This window comes from Odocoileus virginianus, chromosome 31 (assembly GCF_023699985.2).
Source record: "Odocoileus virginianus isolate 20LAN1187 ecotype Illinois chromosome 31, Ovbor_1.2, whole genome shotgun sequence".
Lineage (NCBI taxonomy): Eukaryota > Metazoa > Chordata > Mammalia > Artiodactyla > Cervidae > Odocoileus > Odocoileus virginianus.
In genome coordinates, this window is record NC_069704.1 from 33,518,026 (window position 1) to 33,534,828 (window position 16,803).

The 16,803-nt window shown below is 39.9% G+C and overlaps 1 protein-coding gene across 3 annotated transcripts; it reads left to right on the forward strand.

The window, feature by feature from the left end:
* Window positions 1-728: 728 nt before the first annotated feature.
* On the forward strand, window positions 729-13,004 carry QNG1 (Q-nucleotide N-glycosylase 1). Of its 3 annotated transcripts, none has more exons than XM_020870575.2 (4): window positions 729-1,267; window positions 1,787-2,046; window positions 9,833-10,028; window positions 12,207-13,004. In XM_020870575.2, the coding sequence occupies exons 1-4, from the start codon at window positions 931-933 to the stop codon at window positions 12,437-12,439; spliced, it is 1,026 nt and encodes a 341-aa protein (XP_020726234.2). In that variant the 5' UTR covers window positions 729-930; the 3' UTR covers window positions 12,440-13,004. The 3 variants fall into 3 exon arrangements, with proteins under 3 accessions (XP_020726234.2, XP_070315660.1, XP_020726235.2); XM_070459559.1 differs by having other exon boundaries at window positions 12,210-13,004; XM_020870576.2 differs by having other exon boundaries at window positions 1,823-2,046.
* The last annotated feature ends 3,799 nt before the right edge of the window (window positions 13,005-16,803 follow it).

Consider the following 16,803-nt stretch of genomic DNA (forward strand, 5'->3'; position numbering starts at 1 on the left):
TAAATCTCCCAATGGGCCAGTTGTGCTTATTTGCTCAGTCATGCCCGACTCTTTGCAACCCCATGGACTGTAGCCCGCCAGGCTCTTCTGTCCATGGGGATTCTCCAGGCAAGAATACTGGAGTGGGTTGCCATTTCCTTCTCCAGGGAATCTTCTCAACCCGGGGATCAAACCCAGGTCTCCCGCATTGCAGACGGATCCTTTACCGTCTGAACCACCAAAGGGGCCAAGAATACAGCAAAATGAAGAGGACTGCCTGGGGGATAGGTGTTGGGGAGACCGCCAACCCGTGTCGCTGTCTTGGGGTGGCTCGGTCCCCGATACGATCACCCACGGCCATGAAGTTCCTCGAGTCCCAGGAACTTGGCTGCAGCGTGTCGCCAACGGTGTCCTGCCCAGACTTCGCCGGCAGTAGACAGGAGAAATGCAGGAGCCGACTGGGAGCAACAAAGTACACCGGCTGGAGTCGTTGAAACTCGGGCCACAGCGGTCTCGCAGGCCCACCTGCCCGGGGGAGCGTGGGTGCACGGGCAAAACAGCTGAGCAAGCCCTCAGGTCTCGGGTTGGGCAACTCCCAGCAGGCGCGCGACCGACGCTTCGGTGCGGTTTCCGGACCTTCAGAACCGGAAGCGGGTCTCGGGCGCGTGCCCGGGCCCGAGTGGGCGGGGCCACCCTCCCGGAAGTGCCTGCAGCCGCGGGCTGGTTTTCTCTGTTCCCCAGTGGTGCGCGCGGGGCCGTAAGGGACTTAGACACTGTCGGTTCTCTTATCCTCTCTGAGAGGGCGGGAGCCTGTTAGGGCAACGATCCCGTGGTGGGAAGGGAGGGAAAGTCGTAGGGGAACCCTGACCTTTGTCCCTGCTAGAGAGGAAAGGGCATTTGGCCAGCCCGCGGGCAAAAGTGTCGGTTCCTGTCCCACAGGAGAAGTGCGGGATGGACGGGCTTCTGACTCCCAGGGAGTCTGCAAAATTCATTGCCGAGAACAGTCGAGATGTGTTCATTGACGACGGAGGCGTGCGAAGGGTGGCCGAGCTGCTGCTGGCCAAGGCCACGGGGCCCGAGCTGCGCATTGGGGGCTGGAAGGAGATTCACGAGCTGAACCCTAGGGGCGCAGACGAGGCCGCCGTTAACTGGGTGTTCTTGATAGACACGCTCAACTTCTCCTTCTGGTCGGAGAGTGACGAGCATAAATGTCTGGTGGGGTTCGGGGGAAAGACGTACAGTGGGTACTGGTCCCTTTGCGCCGCGGTCAACAGAGCTCTGGAAGAAGGTTGGTACCCCTACTCCCGGTCAGACCCAGTGGCTTTGAGATTTCATTTTACTGGGAGGGTCCCACAGAGTGGGTTGGGACATGGAATAATATATTGATAAGCCGAATTTATTGCCGGTATCTCTGCTTAAAATAAAAGTACGAGAAGCTGGCATGAAATCTTTGTTCCGTGTGAAATGATTCTGATACTTAACCACTGTCGCAGCTAAGACTGAAAGTCAGTTTTCTAGGGAACACCACTCTGATGACATCTAAGGAGCAAAGGGACAAATATTATCCCACACTTTACACAGTCAAAATACATTTGATGTAATATTACAATTGTTAGAAGTGGATGAGTAAGTACAGACGAGCAAATACAGAATGAGGGATCAGTTTCTGATTTTTAATTATTCATCTACTTTTAGTTCTTTCCTGTAATACTTAAGTGGTTTCGTTTTAATTGTATGTTGTAAAAGCAAGGGTCTAATGGATATAAAAGTATGACCTTGTTCCTCTGCGTGTGCTTTTCTTCCTTAGGGATCCCAATAACTAGTGCTTCCTACTATGCCACAGTGACCCTTGATGAGGTTCGACATATACTGCGGTCTGAAACAGATGTCCCCATGCCTTTGATAGAAGAGAGGCATCGGATTCTCAATGAAACCGGGAAAATTCTACTTGAGAAGTTTGGAGGCTCTTTTCTTAATTGTGTCCAAAAAAGTGATAAAAGTGCTCAGAAGTTATTGCACCTGGTGGTTGAAAACTTTCCTTCTTACAGAGATGTGACTCAGTTTGAGGTGAGTTGCTCCCCTTCTGGAGATTTTAGAGTTCTTAATTATCTCCTCATAGATAACTCTTTTACTTTCAGAAATCCTTTGGAGAATACAAATTTAAATTCTGGAATTTTTTCCTAATGGAACCAAGGAACAGTAACAAAATTGTTAAGCAGTGTTTCAAAGACATTACTTCTCTTAATGTTTTCTAATCAGTGTATTTCCTTTATTCTTTTGTTTTTCTCCTTTATTCTTTTGTCCTTTACAATGTTTCAAACCTAAGAAAACACTAAACTTAACATGATGTCGCTTAGGGATAGTGAGGTCCTTTTATTTTATTTTAATATTTATGTATTTGTTTATTCATTTGACTGCCTCGAGTCTTAGCTGTGGTATGTGGGACCTACTTCCCTGACCAGGGATTGAACCCTGGCCCCCTGCACTGGGAGCACGGAATCTTAGCCACTGGACCACCAGGGAAGTCCCTAGTGAGGTCCTTTTAGTACTTCAAAATCTTTACTTCATTGGATGAGAATCAGAATGTATACTAAATTTTCTGTTAAAAAAATTTCTTGCTGAGTTCTAATGTATATATACTATGTATTTTCTTTTTCATGCACAGGGTAGTTTAACAGTATTATTTGCTCTATGGTACAAAAAAATTTAAGTAGGCATACTTTTAAAATGGTGAACATTTTGTATACTCTCCTAGTATACATCTGGATTTTGTTTTCGTATAATTCTTTTAGAATTCATTATCACTGTGTATTTTACTGTTAAATAAAATTGAAAGTAACTTAAGAGGGACCATATATATAAATCTCTTGACTAAGTTAATAATTACTCATGTCAACTTGAAATTTTAAAGCTCCCCTTTTGTAACCACAACAACTAAAATTACTGGTAATATTGTTCAAATCCCTCTTTATGATTTACAAGGTATTTGCATGCACACACTCTCATTTGATCCACAGAACAATTCTGTAGGGCTAAGGACAAGGAGCATTGTAGTCCTATTTGTAGACCTGGAACCAAAGTCTCAGAAATAGAAAGGTTAGCTAATGTACAATATCTTAGGTCATTTAGTCAAGAAGTAGCTAGCTTTTCAGTTCCACTGTAAAGTGAAAAATGCCTGATTATGTATGTTAAGATTCTTTTAATTGCAAGTGACAGACACAAAACAAGATTTGGAGATAAATATCCAGGATCAGGGACTCAAAGCCATCGGGATTCAGTCCTGTCTTCTTTGTTTCTGCTGACCAACTTTCTCCACGAAGTAGAAAAGTAGATAGCTGACCTACTGTATAGCATAGAAAACTCCACTCAGTACTCTGTAATAGCCTACTCTGTGACTCTACTCAATACTCTATAACGGGAAAAGAGTTTCCCATTTTATCACTTTAGCCACCAGGGAGAGAGGGAGGAACTCTCTTGCTTCCAGTTCTAAAACCCCTGGACAAGGACTGATTGACCTGGCATGGATGATGACCAGTTAAGTGTGACTGTGGAGAGTAGTATGGATGGACACAGGCAGTTCCTAGGAAAGAGACCCTAAGCCACTGTTGAGCTTCATTCTCTTCTCCCATCCAAGTACTAACCAGGCCCAACCCTGCTTAGTTCCGAGATCAGACGAGATCGGGCGCGTTCAGGTTGGTATGGCCGTAGACCATTCTCTTCTGAGGAACCATTTTATTAATGCAGAAGTTACTGTGAGCTTTATCTTAGTCTTCAAAGTATGTCATTTCAACCTTGTTTCTCAGGAAATTTGGATCATATTCCTTATTTAATCATGCTGGCCATTTAAATATATTAAACAGTGTATAAAAGAAATCAAACTGTCACTCATGTGGCTTGGAATCTGTGTATTCCAGAATCAACATGGTTGTTGTAGAAGAAGGGCTAAGATTAAATTTAACATGACTTTAGGATGGTGGCCCAGTTGGTAAAGAATCTGCCTACAATGAGGGAGACCTGGGTTCGATCCCTGGGTTGGGAAGATCCCCTGGAGAAGGGAAAGGGTACCCACTCCAGTATTCTGGCCTGGAGAAGTCCATGGAGTGTATACTCCATGGGGTCGCAAAGAGTCGGATACAACTGAGCGACTTTCAATTACTTACTCACTCACTAGGATGGAATGAATTCAGGACATCATGTAGTTGTTTACTTTCAAGTTGTCCTGAATTTTTGTTTTTGTGAGAGAAAGGAGTGAATTTTTTTTGGTAGATAAGATTGAGTTACTAAGCGTTTGCTGAAATCCTCTTTTATTTACAGCAGAGTGCTTTCTTTTGATTTGTTATGTATGCTGAGAAGTTCAATTAGGAACTGTACCAGGATATAGATTAATTTTAAGGCTGATAACACATTTTTTTTTTCTTTTTTGGCCACACCATGCAGCATGTAGGCTTTTAGTCCGTTACCAGGGATTGCACCTGTGCCCCCTGTATTTGAAACTCAGAGTCTTAACCACTGGACCACCAGGGAAGTCTGACACTGATACATTTTAAAATGAAAATTAGTAGCTGAGCCATTTCCCATCAGTACTCATTTCTAAAATACATTCTTACAGAAAAATCCCCAGAATGTAACAAAAATGAAATTTAAACATTTTAGTACTTTCTTAAAGAAGTATTACTACATTTTTTCATTTTTCATTTATATTTTCATAAGATTATCATTATTGTTATCCCAAAGTGATACTTCTTGAATCCCTGTGATTCCTCACATGTCACTGAGTGTATAGTGAGGACTCACTTAATCCTTTGATTAGTTAATTTTAAGTTGCCTTTGCATATTTATTTATTTTTAAAATTTTTTATGGAGTATAGTTGATTTACAGTTTTGTGTTAGTTTCCGGTGACATAAATAATTCACCAAAGTGAATCAGTTATACATATGTCTGCTCTTTATTATTTATTTTTTTGTCCACTCCTTTTTAGATTCTTTTCCCATTACAGAATATTGAGTAGAGTTCTCTGTGCTACACAGTAGGTCCTATTAGTTATCCACTTTATATAGAGTAATGTGTATATGTCAATCCCAGTCTTCCAAATGATCTCCCCACCCCAACCTTCCACCCCTGGTAACCATACATTTGTTTTCTACGTCTGTGACTCTTCATATTCATTTATACATGTAAATCCATGGCTAATTCATTTCAATGTATGACAAAAACCACTGCAATGTTGTAAAGTAATTAGCCTCCAACTAATAAAAATAAATGGGAAAAAAAAAGATAAATGATTAAAGCACTTTGCTCAATTCCAAGTCTAAAGGAATTCTGATGAACTTTTGGTACTGCTGCTGAATTCAGAAAGTGATAAAATCAAATGTATTTTTTACAATGGTAGTTGGCTGTTTATTGGCTGCACTGGGTCTTTGCTGCTGTGCTGGGGCTTTTCTCTAGTTGGGGCGAGTGGGGGCCGCTCTCTAGGAGTCGTGCAGGGCTCCTCACTGTGGTGGGTCTCTTGTTGCAGAGCACAGGTTCTAGGTGTGTGGGCCGCAGTAGCTGCCACACTTTGGGCTCGGTAGCTGTGGATCATGGGCTGTAGGGCTCGGGCTCCATAGTTGTGGTGCTTGCGCTCAGTTGCCCTGAGGCACATGGAATCTTCCCAGGCCAGGGATCGAACCCATATCCCTTGCATTGGCAGGTGTATTCTTATCCACTGTACCACCAGGGAAGTCCTCAAATGTCTTTCTATCCATATTTTAAAAATTTTCTAATTGCAAAAGTAAAACTAATTATAGAATTTGGATAGTACAGAGCAGCAGTCTTTATTCTGCCAAGAGGTAACCATTGTTCACAATTTGGTCTTTTTCTCTCTGTGTGTGACTATTATTGTGGGAAGAAATGTGCTATATAAACTGTTTTAAAATTTAATATATTATGAGCATCTATGTCAGTAAAATTCTTTCACAGCACAGTTTTTGTCCATGCCACTCTTCTTAATGGCTTCATAGTACTCCACTGTATTGATGTATATTAGCATAATTATTTGCCCAAACTATTTTACCACAATAATTGCGATATATAGTTTTATTTTTAAATTAAATTTTATATCTTATTGTTTCCAGTTTTATGTAAAAATAAGCAATATTGCACAGCAGTTTAACACCCCGAATTATTTCCTTACAATGGATTCCCCATAATGGGATTACTGAGTTAGAGTGTGGCCAGGATTTTCAGACTTATAATACATAAAAATGGTAACTCTTCTCCAGGAAAACAATAATAAAGATGATCAGCAGTAGCATATTAGAGTGTCCTTTTCCCTACTCCTTCATAATATGGTAGTAGTATCAATTGCTGTATTTTTTAATCTTCAGCAAGTTACATAAAAATAGTTATAATTGTTTTAAGGTTACACTTATTTACTGAGATTATCATTTGTTTTTAGACTTTGTGAACAAGTTAATGAAGTTAGAGAATTTGTCTAAATGAGACAGATTAGATGAGTGATTTCTCCACCTGACTGTGCCCCAGAATCAGGAGACTTCAGAATTCAGATACATTTCCAAAGCACCACCATCAAAGATTCTGATCTCTGGGTAAAAGAACTTTATTTTTAAAGCTCTTAAATTGACTCTGATTTAGAATATTCAGTAACTGTTGTTTAGTTGTTAAATCATGTCTGAGTCTTTTTCAACCCCAGTGACTGTAGCCCGCCAGGCTCCTCTGTCCATGGGATTTTCCAGGCAGGAATACTGGAATGGGTTGCCATTTCCTTCTCCAGGGGATCTTCCAATCCAGGGATTAAACCTGCATCTCCAGTGTTGGCAGGTGGATTCTTTATCACTGAGCCACCAGGGAAGCCCATTCAGTAACTATATAAAAGCCCTAATTAACAGATCAACTTCCTTTGTGCTGACATACTGATAAATATGCATGAAAAGCTTGAGCTTTTCTCCCCTGGTGGTTCAGAATCCGCCTGCAATTTGGGAAACCTGGCTTCAATCCCTGGGTGGGGAAAATCCCCTGGAGGAGGGCATGGCAACCTGCTCCAGAATTCTTGCCTGGAGAATCCTCATGGACAGAGGAGCCTGGTGGGCAACAGTCCATGGGGTCGCAGTCAGACAGGACCGAGGGACTAAGCATAATTGATAATATGTTACGTTATTCTTAAGCATTTGTAATTCTTAACCTTTCTAGTTTGTTCCTGATAAGTTTGTTGCAGAAAATCAACTCATGGTTATAGTGTGTTACATTGATTATTACTTTATAAAGGCACCGTTTTGAGAATATTTGATTTGCAAAGCAGTATTATGGAACATGTGTGCTGTGTGCCTGGACGCTCAGTCGTGTCTGACTCTTTGCGACCCCATGGGCTGTGGCCCACCAGGCTCCTCTGTCCATGGGATTCTCCAGGCAAGAGTACTGGAGTGGGTTGCCATGCCCTCCTCCAGGGGATCTTCCCGACCCAGGGATTGAACCCGGGTCTCCCGCCTTGCAGGAGGATTCTTTACCATCTGAGCCAACAGGGAAGCCCTATTGAACATATAGGAATTGTTACTAGAGGATTTCCTGGTGTTTTCAGTGATATCAGTTAATATTTTGGAGATGTAGATTTGGTTACTGAAATTATTTGACAACTAAAAACCATATTAGCTTGTTAAAAAATGCTTTATAGGTGATTTGAGTTTATTTTTAGATTCTTCACTTGAATTTGTTTTTGTTGTCATTTTAGGGTATTATAATCTAACCTTCATGATACGCTAGTTGGCTACCATGGAAACAGTGCTCATGATGTGACAATTTGTGTTTTGTTAGATGCTGGTACTGATTTTGTTATATAAGTCTGGCTCCTAGATTTTTCCTGTTTGTTCTATGCATGCATGCATGTTAAGTTGCTTCAGTCGTGTCCAGCTCTTTGCAACCCTATAGACTGTGGCCTGCCAGGCTTCTCTGTCCATGGGAATCTCCAGACATTGTGCTCTCCTCCAGGGGATCTTCCTAACCCAGGGATTGAACCCATATCTCTTATGTCTCCTGAATTCGCAGGAGGGTTCTTTACCACTAGTGCCACCTGGGAAGCCCTTGCTCTATGAATCTTGTTAAAAATAGGAGACAATAGCTTCTATTATAATACAATTATGATTAATACTTCTTTTTGGAACAGTTTTATTTTGTGAATTAAGTTTTATACTTGCTCTTCAATAAAGTTGACTTGAATTAGAACCATCTACAAGTCCAGCTTCCATAAAGGAACAATTGCCAGGTTGTCATATTTTGGTAGGTTTGGGAATATGGATTATTCCCAGATGATATATAAGTATTTCTTAGTGGTGATTTCTTCCCCCATCACTCAATGTAATTTACAGACTTTACACCAAAAAATGAGTGTATGTGTTTTCCCTAGAAAACAATATACTCAGTTTCTTAGTGGTAGCTTTAGAAAATTTAGTTTAAAAAAAGATGGAAAGCTTAGTTTACTTAGAAAAAGTACATCTGGATTGATTGCAAGGGGTATTCTTTAAGGTTAAACAATATTAAGTTATTTCTCATTAGGATAGTATAGCAATATTTTTAAAATAAGTAGTTTTAATAGAGTTTTTTTAAATAAAGGAATCTATATTATCATCTTAAAGAATCTTTATATGGAGTCTATCCTTGAAGAATTTAACTTCGTTTTTTATTTACTTCTTTATGTCATTTACTTATTTAAACATTCTCCAAGGTGGTCAGAATGTGTTTTGGGAGCCAGTGATACTTATTCACAGTTAGCAGACTCACAGTTATAACAGATGATTTGAGGTCATTAGCCTTGGTATTAAGACTAGGTGTAGATTGTAATTATGTTTTTCCACAGTCAGTGCTAATGAGCATTTGTAGTTTATAGAGAATTTTTGAGTTAAATTATGACACATTGTCTTAATAAAGCTTGGTTAAATTTGTTTCTGCCGTGTATAATTGGTAGCTTATTTTGTTATATGGACTTAAATATTGACTTGGACCATTTCCAAAAATGGTTGACTTGATGAATTCTAGCTGTTGATCCAGAGAAGGCAATGGCACCCCACTCCAGAACTCTTGCCTGGAAAATCCCATGGATGGAGGAGCCTGTGAGGCTGCAGTCCATGGGGTCGCTAAGAGTCGGACACGACTGAGCAACTTCACTTTCACTTTTCACTTTCACACGTCGGAGAAGGAAATGGCAACCCACTCCAGTGTTCTTGCCTGAGAATCCCAGGGATCGGGGAGCCTGGTGGGCTGCCGTCTATGGGGTCGTACAGAGTCGGACACGACTGAGCGCCTTAGCAGCAGCAGCTGTTGATCAGTTGTGTCTTTATCTCTGAAATACGTTAATCATTTTATCTGAAAGGAAGCAGTTAAAAAATAGATATTGTAATTCTCTTCAAAAGTGAGTTCAGGGATGATTATTTTTTCTTCCATATGCTTCTATATTTTATATAATTAATGTGAATTATGTTGCAGTCAGAAAAGCATATATATATTTTTTTAAAAAACTTTCTAAAGAAATGCTACCCAGCCCTTAAACATAGTAAGCAGATAAATTACAGTGGCACAGAAATATGTATATGAAGTAATGTCGTTGAAAAAGAACACTTAAGTAGTACCATGATGGCATGAATTGTATTTTATGTGCTTTGAAAAATAAAGGAAGTAAACCTGGAGTGATAGAGATAATTTAGTATGTGTAGACTCCCTTTTTTTTCTGTAAAAGGTCTACAAATTCTTACCAAAGAGTAAGATTATTTACCCTTGAAAAAATGTTTTCAATGTGTACCTTTTTTTAATAGTATACATAAAGCTTTCAGATACCCAGGTAACATTCATATTCTCTTCATTCATCAGGGGAAAAGAATTTCTTTTTACAAAAGGGCCCAAATCCTGGTGGCAGATACGTGGAGTGTATTAGAGGGGAAGGGAGATGGCTGCTTTAAAGACATCTCCAGTATCACCATGTTTGCTGACTATAGATTACCTCAGGTTCTTGTTTACCTGGGAGCCCTGAAATACTCCGATGAACTCCTGGAGAAGCTTCGTAAAGGTTTGCTAGCTTAATTAAGACATTCTTTGTTATACTGTGAATTGAATTGATCAGTCTTTGTCATTTCTTTCACAAAAGGTCTTCCCTTAAAAAAAAAAAAAACACTATTATTGTTAAAAGCACATGTAAAGAATGTAAGGGCAATTAAATTATAGAGAAAATTGGTTTGTTTTTTTTTTACATTGTGGAATATGGTTATTGCTAGAAATCACACTATCTGGACATCATCATCTCAGAGTCTTGTATTAAAATGACACCTAAATTTATGTCACATGAAAGTGTGCAACACTAAGACAGTGTTATTAAGTGTTATTAATTAAGCTTAAGAGCATACTACACTGTGAAATAGAAAGTGGGCTGAGAGATAAATAATATGTACTGAATTTTGAGTGAGGAGGCTCCAAGGTCTGCCTCTGGTTTATCTTGCACAAGTCACTGACTTTTCTAGGCTTATTTATTTGCCATTATTGAGTTTGAATATTCATTCTCAAGAGTGAAAGTCTTATAGATTATCTTATAGATAATTGTGTTTGTAGAAAAGTAACTTTTCACTTTTTAAATATTCCTTTGCATAAGGAAAATAATTATATTGTACAATTTTCATGTTAATTTCTCTTTTGGGGCAATATTTTCAGCTACTTTTTTCTTTATTTTTAAAAGAAGTTGTTTTTATGATTGAGTAATTTTCTCCCGTGAAATAGATTTCAATCACCCAAAGTAAGAATGACACAGAATATAAAGGTACCATTATTCCTATGATTGCTTCTACCAGATTTTTTATGCAGCCTTGGGCAATCCATTTTGCCCATTTCCTCATTTGAAAAATAGCAAGCTGTTTTATATCATAATACTCATGTCTGGGATCGTTAACTGTTGAATACCTTTAAAGGGACAACCTTTAGCAGTCAGGGCTGCTTCTACATACAGCCATATTCAGTTGACCTTTTTCTTTTTTTTTTGTGAGTGTATGCAATACACATTCTTATCTTTATAAACACTTTCTTGCCTGGTTTCCCCCACGCAGATTTTCTTTTATTCAGTTCAAACCCTACACATCCAAAAAGGCTTAACTCAAATGCTAAGCCAGTGTCTATTCCTCCACCTGCCCCAAGAGATTGACATATGGAAGGGATACAAGTAACACTATTTAAGATCCCAAGTGACAGAGTGGATCAGTGAGGCTAGGGCATTTCCCCAGGTCTCAGGGGACCACAGGGCTTCTCAGCTACTGTGAAGCTCTGTGCAAGAGTACCAATTGGTGGCCAGAGGCCAAATGCAGCTTGCAGATGTGCTTTGTTCGGCTTCAGCAGTGTTTTAAGCAATTTTTAATTAGTTATCAGCACTTGACAATTAGATTTCACATGAAATTCAGTTTTCTGATTTCCAAGAGAAGAAAAATGCTCAAACTTTGGGGTCTGTCTACCTTGACATGGGGCAGCACATGCTCTCTAATTGACCACATTTTGCATCCAGCTGCTGCATCCGCTTACTCTGTCTGCCTCATCTTTATGGACAGTTGAGTTGCTGAGCCCAACTCTAGTCTCCCTGGCAAAGCACTGCCGGTGCAGTTCCTATAGGAGCTAGCGGCTCTGTCTTCAGGCAGAGCTGACAAAAGGATTCTGACTCCGAAGAACAGACATGGTTTTCCTTGCTCAAGCTAAGAACTTTGATCCCTAGGTTTTTCTTGATGTATTTGGAGTGTCCCCAAGACAACAGTAAGTTCTCAAGGGTAAGGGAGGTGCTGTTTATTTGGCCCCGTAGGAGTCCTCCAAATTTTGTAGTAATTTTTTTTTTCTTCTACATCAAACCCAAATTTTAAATCCCCTCTTTTAAATAATTTAATAATCTTGCTGTCGTACTTTAAAATGTATGGTTCACCCATATTCAATTAGCAGATATTTATTGGGGAGCTAGTATATGCAAGGTGCTATGCTAGGTCTTATGAATATTGAGACAATCAAGTCAGACACGATCCCTGTCCTTGTGGAACTTAACTTGAAATTTTGAATTAATGCCAAGAGTTTAGAAATAGTTTAAATTACCAAAAATAAATAAAGTCTGAGATTTACAATTTTAAAATGAATACTATTTAAATACTGCATTTTGTCCTGCAGTCAACTTTTGAATACATTTTATTTCATTGACTATTATGCTTATTTTTCTTTTTCCTCCTTGCAGGAGAAATGCTTTTTTATGGGAATAGGCAAGAGGTGGAAATCAGAGGGTGCTCAGTTTGGTGTGTCGAGCTGATCCGGGATTGTCTTCTGGAGCTTATTGAAAAAAAGGGTGAAGAAACTACTGGCGAGATCAATTCCATTCTCCTGGATTACTACTTATGGGACTATGCCCGTGATCACAGGGAGGATATGAAAGGAGTTCCATTTCATCGTACACGTTGCATATACTATTGACCCATAATGTAAACTGATCCTAAGAAAACTCCTTGCATTTTTATATCATAATTATTTATACAATTCTGCTTTGATATTAAGAGAAGGTGGTAGAGGTTACAGCAACAAGAAAATGGATTAGCCAGACTCTTTTAAAATATTTTCCTGACGTATCACCCTGTATTCCCAATTTTATCCTTTGTTTGCTTGTTTAGTTTTGACTATATTTTCCCTTTCTGTAGATACATGAGAGAAATAATGAAGAAAATTTAATGCTTTCTTTAAATCTCAGATTTCTTAAAATTAATCATGCCTTATAATGATCTTTAGTGATAATATTTCACCCATCCAATCAGTATCTTTTTTCACGGTATAGTAATTTTCTGTGTACCATAATCATTTGATATGAGAGAGAGTAGGGTCTTTGCTGTATTGAATGCTGCCACTCTTGTAGAAATCAATCCTGACAGATATTTAAAAACTTTTTGTTGATAAACATAATGATTTTCAATTTAGGATATCTTTTTTTCTTCAGAATAAATACATTGGAATTTATTGAATAAAGATTTTTTAAACATTTCTTAAATATGGAATGAATTACTTCATTAAATAGAATTTGCCACATATATTTTTATAAAGTTTACATTGAATTTGATTATCTGTGTTGTAGGACTCTCATTTCTCAGCTTCACCACCACTTTTGTCTAATGTGCTTAGTCACTCAGTTGTGTCCGGTTCTTTGTGACCCCATGGATTATAACCCACCAGGCTCCTCTTTCCATGGGATTCTCCTGGCAAGAATACTGGAGTGGGTTGCCATGCCCTCCTCCAGGGGGTCTTCCCCACTCAGGAATCAAACCCAGGTCTCCCACACTGCAGGGAAATTCTTTACCGTCCGAGGCACCAGGGAAGCCCTTCCTCTAACATAATTTCGATTTTTGTTAATTATCTACCTCCTCACCTCACTGTGTGTGCATTAGGGAAAGCTGTCCTTTCTTCAAGCACGTTACTGCCATCTGCTGGAAACTTGTCAGAGTAACTTCACAAATGACAATGAGTGGGAATGTGAACGGGGCACCCTGGAGTCCTATACTGCACTTTTTTTTTAATTTTTATTGGAGTGTAGTTGCTTTACAATGCTGTGTTAGTTTCTATTGCACAGGAAAGTGAATCATCCATATGTTTACATATATCCCCTGTTGAATTTCCTTCCCTTTTAGGTCAGCACAGAGCCCTTAGTAGTTCCCTGGCTATACAATAAGTTCTCATTGGTTATTTATTTTATACATAGTAGCATATACACATCAACCCCAATCTCCCAATTTATCCCACTCCTTCCCCCCTTGGTGTCCATACATTTGTTCTTTACATCTGTGTCTCTGTTTCTGTAATTTGATAGGCTCATCTGTACTGTTTTTCTAGACTCCACATATATGTGTTAATATACAATATTTGTCACCTCTTTCTGACTCACTTCACTATGTATAACAGTCTCTAGGTCCATCCATGTCTCTGCAAATGGGACAATTTTGTTCCTTTTTGTGGCTGAGTTAAAAAGCTCGCACCCCCAGAAGTAGTGGTCCTATATCTATCTCTCCCCTTTGTGACAGGGGAAGATGATCTCATCCCTAGTTCTGGAGGTGAACCCAAGTTAATATGAATGGTTTATTATTCATGGTGATCCTGTTCTCCATTACTGCTCTAGTAATGGATATATAATCTAGCTCTGGCTAGTACACTACAGGGCAAGTCTGCAGGGAGGCTTATGGCAAAGGGTTTCTTCACTTTTAAGAAAGGGCCGTGGAAGGAGATCCCTTTTCTTCCCCTGAGCAACGTGCTGTCTAAACGTGATACCTGAAGCTGCAGTAAACCACTGTGTGGAGCCGGAGCCCTCCTGTCCCTGCCCTGCCTCAGTCAAACCTGGCTCTGGCTTTCATCCCTGAGATGATGAACACAGCACCTCATTATTGCCATCATTTTGGATTAGTGTTGTGTAGAAAGTATCATAGTTAATAATTTCCAATGTAACTCACTCTTTTAAGGCTGTAGGAACAGCAAGCAAAAGAGTTGCTTAGACCTTGGGACTAATCCAACTTCTCATCCTGTCCCATCCGACTGCTTTCCTTCTCCTGCCCACCCTGGACCCTTTTCTTCCTTTCCTGTCTTTCCCCTTTTCTCCTTCCTCCCCACTCTCCTCCCCTTCTTCCTTCCTCCAGGTTCAGCCAGCTCTAGCCTTCCTGCTTTCCGCATTTACTTCATCATGTAAAAGACAGGGAAGGCAGTTCAGGACTCTGTGGTGCTCTTCGATGTCCAAGACACAGCTTTTTCCCTTGTGCCTCTGACTGTAGCCTGGACTCATGATGTAAGAAGTCTGCATTCTGGGCAACAGGATTGAAGAAGATACGAAGTTGAGTGCAAGAGATGACAGGAAGGCTCTAGCAGCTCTGCCTTTGGCTGTCTCAAATCTTACCTATAAGGAGGGCAGACAAGAGCGAGGAAAAGCTGGTTAAGAAGCAGCAATCACTCATTTGAACCAAGATAGCAGGATGTTTGGTACTGTGTGTGTGTGGCACAGTGGCCTAGGCCAAACTAACATGTGGCCTTATTTTGGCTCACTTTAAGGTGTCCTGAGATTGTGTGTGTGTGTGTATATGTACACACACATACATACAGGAGAATGCCCTGGCATAGCTGTGAATGCCAGGCCAGCTTGTGTCAGGGGCTGCTTTCGTTCCTTCCTCAACCTTTAACTTCCCCCTGATTAGCACTAAAGAAATTAATATATTTCATTCATTTCAATCCACAAAGCAGTTAATGAACTCCTTCACTGGTCCTCTGAAGCTGAATGGGTAGTGGTTTAATAATTCTGTTGAGGAGGTACAGGTTTAATGAGCCACAGTATGTGACCTGAGGCAACTACACCTTCCCCTCCCTTGTAACTCTATGACCCACTGTCTCCCCATTTATCTAGACCCCTTTTTTCCTTTTTTCTTCTTATTTATTTGGTTGCCCTGGTCTCATATGGCATGTGGGATCTAGTTCCCTGACTAGGGATCAAACCTGGGTCCCCTGCATTGGGAGCACAGAGTCTTAACTGCTGGACCACCAGGGAAGTCCCTCTTCTTTAAAAAAAAAAAAAAAATTTTTTTTTTTAAATTCTCAGCCCTTTGATGGATGCTATTGCCAAAGACAAAACCTGAACAAGTAAGGAAATTGATCTCATCCAGTTAATTACAATATGAAGAGCACCCTAGATGCCAAGATTAGAGCTTCTTGGCAGGTGGTATTACCCTACTGTTTTATGGGGTGGGGTACACAAGTTACAGCTGAGGGATTCATAGGCGGTTGTTCTGCAGTCATGAGGCATCTCAGTAAGTTGGCTGAACAGGAAATGTTTACTTTTGTGTCTAGCTAATTTGAGGCAGACCAACAGTTCTAATCTCAGCTAATCATTCATGAGACAAAGAGAAATTGGAGAGTTTGTGTCTGGCCTTGTCAGCAGATTTAGGCGAAAGGGTTTGAAAGATCTATATTTGGTCTTATCACAATCACAAGTCAACGAAGGAGACATGAGAAAGTGTGGTCAGTCCTATCTAAGTCACATAAAGAAGAGTTATCCTGTTGGGTATACTGTTTCCCAGAACACAAAAGGGTAGGGGGTTTCAGAAAACAAAGTTGGGGGAATTTCTTATTGTCATTATTTTTTGAAAGTACAGGGCTCAGCCAAAATTCAACATTTTCATCATCAGCCCTTTCTTGAGCTTATGCTGTATGTTCACTGGGAACAAAAAAGGCTGTCATGGCGTAGGTAATATTTTTATTTGCTCTCAAACCATGGGAGGTAATCACCCTCAAAGTAAGGAAGTCCAGAATTGTGAGTTCTCCACAGTATAGTGTTAAGATCCTAGTGTTAAGATCCTAGTGTTAAGATCCAAGGGTCTAGGCTGTCCTACAGAGAATCATCATATGCTCATTGTTTTGATTCTATCATCAGCTTTTGAACAAATCAGTTAAAATCTTTATGCCTATTTAATTTACATAGGCAGAGGATAGTCTGAGTCTCTGGTTCTGGTTCTAATTTTCTTTTGTATCATTTTATAAAATATATACATGTCTCTAGTTATTTACCAGTTGAGGTAGGACAACACTATGGTGGTTAATTTTATGTCAGTTTGACTAGGCAAGGGTGCCCAGTTGTTTGGTCAAACATTAGTCTAGATGTTGCTGTGAAGATGTTTTTCAGATATAATTAATATCTATAATCAATAGACGAGTAAAGCAATTACATGCCACAATGCGGGGGCTTCAAGCAATCAGTTGAAGGCCTTCAGGGCAAAGACTGAGCTTTCCGGAAGAAGGAACAACTCTGCCTCAAGGCTAAAACA